General features: G+C 37.2%; 1 protein-coding gene across 1 annotated transcript; it reads right to left on the minus strand.

Annotated features, from left to right (window-relative positions):
* Positions 1-1,756: 1,756 nt before the first annotated feature.
* On the minus strand, positions 1,757-5,796 carry coq7 (coenzyme Q7 homolog, ubiquinone (yeast)). Its single transcript, XM_056267031.1, has 6 exons — positions 5,620-5,796; positions 4,614-4,792; positions 4,412-4,526; positions 4,190-4,329; positions 2,004-2,072; positions 1,757-1,906 (listed from the first exon to the last, which is right to left on the minus strand). Exons 1-6 carry the CDS (start codon positions 5,708-5,710, stop codon positions 1,829-1,831), a joined length of 672 nt encoding a protein of 223 aa, XP_056123006.1. The 5' UTR covers positions 5,711-5,796; the 3' UTR covers positions 1,757-1,828.
* Between the last annotated feature and the right edge of the window lie 1,535 nt (positions 5,797-7,331).

A 7,331-nucleotide genomic window follows, 5' to 3' on the forward strand; every position in this document is an offset into this window, starting at 1 on the left:
GACTCAAAGTTTTGGTATTTTCTCTCTGTTCTCTAAAACAGTGTATAATATAGTTGTCGGTTTTATGGTTTACTGGTATTAACACCTGCAGCTTGACTGGACTCATCACTCATGCTTTTATGTTATAGTAATTTTGTCACACAATCCGGATGCCAAATATGCAGTTCAAATTGTTGCCTTTTTAAAACATCTTACATCATACAACGAAGCTGTCAGCACTATTAATCTAAAACAGAAATAAACCCCTGACTGACTCAGGTGGGCTTTAAGAAGTGCAAATTCTGCTGTCGCCCAGAGAAAATGTAATGTTAGTTTTGATTAATTAAACATTTCCTTCACAATATAAAATATGAAAAACTGGTAGGTTTAAAAACTTGATATCCAACATTAAACTATTTTTAGGCATTACATGGCATGTATTTAAGCCATTCAGGGTCTCTTATAGGCATCGGCGAACTAGAGAGCTGCTAGGGCACCACCAACTGAAGGGGGCGCCAATGAGCGCCTCAATGTCCCTGTTAACATAACGACACTGCATTTTAGCACATTTTCACTATGTGCTAAGTAAGTACTTTAAGCAGCTGAATATTAGCATAAATAGATTAATTTTGTAAAATGTTATTAGAAAGATGGCGTTCAGAAGTCCAAATATTTAGTGTAGCCTATATTGAAATTCTATTTAACAAACGAATGACGGCAACAGCTTAACGGACGTGTTGGTGGGATTGTGGGGATAGAGAAATGGTCAACTAGAAGTCTATAGAAACTAAAGTGGAAAAAAAAATTAACAATCAATGAATTTAGATTTGTATATTGAGAACTTGTATCTTTGAAAAATTCATACTATGGCAATCAATATGGATGTGCGACTGCAGTGAACAGTAAACGGAAAAATTAACCTCTTCTCAAACCCTTTGAAATTTATGAGTGTTTTGCAACAGGAGCTAAACCGAGGGACGTGATTTATGATTTATGAACACACTGTTTATATATGTGAACTAGAGCGCACCAGTAGTTTGTCTCAGTGTGCAGCAGTATGGCTGGAAGGTGATGTCATCCGAACACTGAAACATCTGATCCATTGTGATGTGGAAAATTGGTTTACAGGAAAGACAACCTGCTCAGTTCACAGAATCTCTGCTTATAAGTGTCAGATGTTACATTCATGTCTGTTATCATGTTTCTGTAGTTCAAATGGTGGAACATAGTACTAGCAATTTCAAGGTCATGGAGTTTATTTCCAGGAAACGTATGCACTGTAAACTAAAGTGCTTGTTAAATGAAGACATTTAAATGTATTCCACTGTTCTCATTTAATTTCTTATGATCTTAAAATATTCTCTGGAGGTCTGGCCTTCATAGCAAGGTAGATTTTCATAGAGCTGTCCATTACATCTCTTGCATTAAAGGGATAACCCACCCCTAAAAAGATAGTCCACCCCCTCAAGTCACTCCAAAACCTTCTTACTTCTGTATTTTTTTTTTGTCAATGGGAACTGAAACTGTTCTTTAACAGTTCTTCAAAATATATTATTTTTTCCTGCTATGGTTTTCTGTTATAGCTTCTCTATTATGGATGTCCTCTCCAGGTCAAATAAAACATAAAACAATGATTTTTTGAATACATTTATTTGGGGTGAATAAACAGTTTTGTGAAACAAAGGGCATATTATGTTTGATTTTTTTCAATTATAAAACTTGTGGATACCAAAAGTTCTTTAAGCATCATTTAAAGTCTTTCAAAATGTGCTCTCTTTACATCAACTGTTTACTATACATGAATGAGAAACAAAACCATATTTACATGTGATACATTGTTAGAATGACTCTAAATACGCTGAGAAATATAGATGGCAGCTTTACAGCCAACCTGTATTGCTGTTTTCAAAAGAAAGTATCCTGGCACCTAAAGAGGGAAAAACTAATTAATAAAATACTTGACATGAAAAAAACACTGCAAACCAGTGTAACATGTACATTTCACATGAAAATACAAAACTCACCGACTCAGCGTCATGCTCCAATCCTGTGTCATGATGTTCTATTTCATCATCGCGGAATTCTTTAATAATCTGATTGAATTAAAAACATTTAGTTTATGTTTTAGTGTGTATTTTAGATATCCACCTTTTTGCATTTTGCTAAAAAAAAAAATTTAAACAAGATGAAGTCACCAGATGCACAAGTATTCTAAGTGAAGCCCAAACACACATGCTTTATGCGTTTTTTTGATGAATAAAATATCACAGAAAGTTTAAATTGAACGAAGGTTAGTGTCATAAAGAACGACAAGTCTGGTCAAACAATTGCATTTTTTGAGATTACTGGCTGATTTTGGGAACAGAATGAACAAAACTCCATTAACTAGCCACTCTGGTTTCTTAGAATCATATTACATAGTCCAACACAACACCTTTTTACCATAGTTAAAGGGATTTGCAAAAAAAAAGGAGGTTTGTGTGTGTCCGAAGGTTCAATCTTTAAAGCTTGATGGACAAAATGACAGATAGCAACAGTGCAGCGATTTGATTGGCTATTTGGACGGTCAGTCATCTCAATATAGCATTGCAGCGATATACTGTTAGCGAACATCCCGGCACTGCCTACACAGCTGAGAGCGGCATTTAGATGAATATCTAAATGAGTGCTGCGTATGGAAGCTTGTTTCTGCCACAGAATAAAAAATTAAAATAAATTTTTTCCACAATTGCGAGTTTACATCTCTAAATTCTGACTTCTCAACTCTGACTTTATAACACGCAATTGGGAGTTTATATCTCGCAATTCTGACTTTATATCTAGCTTTTTCCACCACAGAATAAAACATTTTAAAAGATAATTGCAACTTTTTATCTCACAATTGGGATGTAAACTTAAAAGTCGCAATTATCTTTTAAAATGTTTTATTCTGTGGTGGAAAAAAGCTTCCATAGCTGCGCGCTTTCCACTCAATAACAAAATAAACACCACAAAAATGGCAGTGGTGAGAAAACTGCAGTTAAGAAAGCATCTGATTCATAGCGACGTGGATATGTTTGTACAAGCTCTGTAATTCGGTAACACAGCTTTACAGTGTTAAACATGTACAAAATTTCAATGATGAATTCAATTAGAAGTACACTCCAATTTCTACTATAAAGCGGCTCTCCAGTGTGTTCATGTTATTACTGTCTGACCTTGACGGACTGAATAGAATGAATGAACTAGTGATGGGTCGGTCATGAATGATTCGTTCACTTCATTTTGAACGAATCTTTAATATGACTTGGGACTAGCGAGTTGTCTCAGAGAGTGATTCGTTCATTTTGTGTTGACCGTGCATGCGCAACATCCTATGGGTTCTGTACTGGAAACAGAAATGATTAGTTCATCTCTCGACTCTTCGGGTTCGGGTCCGAGTCTTTCATTCTTCCTGTCAGTCCCATTGAGGCTATGCTGTCAGTACCGGAAAGAGAAATGATTAGTTCACCTCTCGAGTCTTCGGGTCTGATTCTTCTGAGTCTTCCGTTCTTTTGTCAGAACGAATGACTCGAACCCGAAGACTCAAAAGATGCACTAATCAATTCTGTATCCGGTACCGACTGCATAGCTCAGCCTATATGGGGCTGTCACGTGATGAACGAATGACTCGAACCCGAAGTCGATAGACTCGTGAACTAATCAACTCTGTATCCGGTACTATAGACTGCATAGCTCAGTTTATGAGGATGTCACAGGAAGAACGAACAGCTTCGGTAGGTGAGGTAAACAAACAGACTGCATAGCCTGAAGACCAAGATAAAATTTGGCCTTTTCCTTGCATTGCAAATTTTTTTCTTATTCTAAATGCGATCAACATTTGATGTGTTTGGGGAATTTGGCTAACATGTAACATTTTAAATATATTCTGCTGAAATGAAAGAAATGACTCGAAAAAAGATTCGTTCATTTTGACGAACGAGATTCAAAGATCCGAGTCAGTAAAATTATCCGAACTTCCCACTACTACAATGAACTGCGTCAAAGAAGGCGGAGCCCTAGAGCACACCCACCTTATTATGTAATCGCCATTGACCAATGGTAGTTTGAAGGCATTTACCAGCCGGAGTGAACTTTTACAGAAAGTTTCTAACTCCCGAAACAAACTCCAAACAAACTTCATTTTGGCATGATTGTGCAAGCACAGGACTGGTAAAAGCACACACATTACCTGTAATAACTCTGTATATCTCTCTGGATCAGTCTCCATAAGTGTTCGGATTTGGCTGTTGTAGTGCTCTGAGATGCTCTCCTCTACTGCAACAGTGCAGGCCATGGCTCCTTCCTTACCCAGAAGAGCAGTACACGCCCCTGAAACCACGGAGGTAAGAGTAAATTATTACAAGCTACAGTGCAAAACCAAGTAAATAACCATGCATCCATAAGAACGTACCTAATGCAAAACCAGCGATATTCCATAACGGCAACAATAATGTTGGTCGAACCCGATGCTCGCCCAGGATCTCGTTAAACTTTTCCAAATGTATTTTCTCTTGGTCCCACATATGCTGCAGATGTGAAAAGCACATTTACATCAGTTATTCCATTAAACTTGGCATATGTGCATTTAAAGTCATTTGAATGACGTTCAGTACTTGGATTAGAGGCCCTGACTGAGTTCTTCCGAGAACTGCCATCTGCCCAGCGTAGATGCGATTGGCTCCGTACTCTCCTGCATGGTCAACCCTCAACATACTGTCCAGCATGGCTTTCTCCTCTTCGTCACGTGGTGGAGGAAGGACGCTGTATCTTCTACATAACACGGAGCCATTTACTGCACACATACAAACAAAGAAATTCACAAAAGGTTGGACACGCCTTCTCACTGTTTTTTATTACTATTTCCACATTTCTAAATAACAGTAATCACTTCACAAACTATGATGCAGCAAAAATGAAAATATGGGAATTTCTGTAGTAGTATAGTGACCATAATGTACAGTCTGGTGCATCCAAGACTTTTTTAGAAGCCCCCCTGTTTTTTATTAAATAGCCTATCTATGTATGATAAACTATTATATAACATAACATGATATAGCCTAACACAATGAGATTTTTGTCCTGTTCCACATCAAAATATATTTTACCTTCTCAGAATTGTTTTTATTATACAACAATTGATTGAAATTATATTCAATTAAGTGATAAAAACGAAATATTTTTTATATATTATATCATTTTAGTTAAAAAAAAGAAAAAACCTGTTTCAGGCCTTATTTTGAACCCAGTTAGTAAATTTATATTCAGGACATAAGGAGGACAATAATAATGTGGACACAGTATCATCATTCACATATCTGCATTAGAAAAACTTTGTCCTTATAATGTGCAAGTTTCTGAAATATTAAGATGATTAAGATGAACAACACAATTTCTAAAATAAAAAGTATATCATTTAAATTACGAGTTTTGATGGCCTCCCCCCCCACCCCACACCCCACCCCCCACCCCACACCCCACACCCCACTGTTCTTATTACCAGGTTAAGGCCATCACTAAAACTAATCATTTCAACAGTATTACACCTGAAGTTCGAGGAATTGTTTTCTTGACATCAGTGTGTGATCCAGCTGTCATGAGCTCACACATACATGCACATACCTCTGTTTACTGCGCGACAGTTCCTTACGCTTGATGGACAGAAAGCAAGACTAAGGTCAGGTCTCAAAGCACACTTCGCGGCTCTCTGCATGTCTAGAAATGATACGATTATATATCGCACTGTAAAGAGAAATATTAGCACTGAAGGTTGTGGCGCTTTTAAGTGACGTCATCGCGTCGCCACTTGCTCGTGCATGCTGGTGGAAAGGGCACATAATATGTCAGAGAAAATGGTTTGTGGAAACAAACCATAACAAACAAAGAAAACTGTTTGTAAAGAATATGTATCACAAAATGTTCCTTCTTGTGTATTTTAATACGTTTTTCAACATTTCACGGAATGGCCCATAGGTGGCACTCACACACAAATTAGTCCAACTATACAGAAAACATTTGTCTATTTTGTTTTGTGTACATCCAGCACGAGACATTTTTTTCCAACTGACTGGGTAGGCCTATAGCCTAGTAGTGAGTGTAAAAATGTCCTATCTGTTATTCCTATTTTTGCAATTCTCAGTGCTGCATTTCAGTGGCATAGACATAGACAATTGCCCTTTACATTTAGTTTCAACTTCGGGTCCTTGTGTATTTCACCCTTTGTAATTAGTGGAACAGTCTAGTAATCCAGTAGGCCTACATAAATGTTCATTACACAAAGTCATTTTCATGGCGTGTAAATTAAATGTAGGCGTCCAGTTTACAAGTGTAGAATGTGATTTTTCACCCAAGTCGCCGTCGGCCAGTAAATTCCATGGCTTCTGTAGCTAGCCTATGTCTTAGATTAAGGCATACTGCACATATTTCACTGCAGTGATAAAAATGGAGCATGGCCATCTGAAGAAAGAAGTTGCTGACTGCTATGGAACTGCGACTAGCAGGTAAACATTGAACTGTAGGTAGAAGTCGGCCTGTAAAGTCAATGCTATGAGTTAGTTGTGGGAATCTGATGCTAGATCAACATGACAAGACAATTTCATCTTTAAACAGCCTTTGGGATATGATGTAATGTAAAAAAAGAAAAAAAAAGAGGGAGATCAAACAATCGAGAAACCGCAGGATCTGAACTTTAAAAGTGAATAGAGCAGCCTTAGGGAAAAAAAGTATTACAATGTTAACACTTATATTTCAAATTAGTCATTTAAACAAGATATGTAAATTAAGATATCCATCATTTTGCGGTCTAGCCTAATATAGAATAATAGCGCTAGCAGAGGTTTGTGGTTGGAGCTATAGCATTTAAATTAAGCACCACAACTATATATTTTATGTTATTGGTATTTGACATCTTCAGCTTAGTTGTTAATGGGTTCTTGTCTATCTATAAAAGTCCTGCTGATGTTATTACCCAGAAAAATTGTTTATAAAAGCAATAGGCCTAAGTGTCTGTAGGCATGTCCACAAGTGTTGAAAGAAATAATGTGTTCACCTCTGTTCCAAGGCTCTGGTCAGACAGCCTGAGACATAGCTGTGGTGGAGTAATGTCTAAGTGCTTCAGGCCAGATTTAGTTTATTTGTTTGCACTGATGAGGGAGACGTGACAACTCTTGCCTTGATGTACTGTATGTCGAGGGCCATCTGATTTTGGACATAGTGGCACATTAAGAGTGTAGTAATAATTTTTATAAGTAGCTCACAATGCAATCAGAGAAGAAATCTCTCTATATTTTGCACATCCCTTTTATGTTGCCAAAGTTCAAGCATGGTGACCAATA

Source organism: Rhinichthys klamathensis, unplaced genomic scaffold (assembly GCF_029890125.1).
Source record: "Rhinichthys klamathensis goyatoka isolate OS25496 unplaced genomic scaffold, OSU_Roscu_1.1 h1tg000254l_1, whole genome shotgun sequence".
Lineage (NCBI taxonomy): Eukaryota > Metazoa > Chordata > Actinopteri > Cypriniformes > Leuciscidae > Rhinichthys > Rhinichthys klamathensis.

Bases quoted from the DNA above. Each gene is read 5' to 3' on its own strand.
- coq7 (XM_056267031.1), bottom strand. From the start codon at position 5,710: ATGCAGAGAGCCGCGAAGTGTGCTTTGAGACCTGACCTTAGTCTTGCT. The intron at 4,793-5,619 runs GTATGTGCATGT...GTATGTGTGCAG, and splicing joins CTGTCGCGCAGTAAACAGAG to TAAATGGCTCCGTGTTATGT. The intron at 4,527-4,613 runs GTACTGAACGTC...TCACATCTGCAG, and splicing joins AGTCAGGGCCTCTAATCCAA to CATATGTGGGACCAAGAGAA.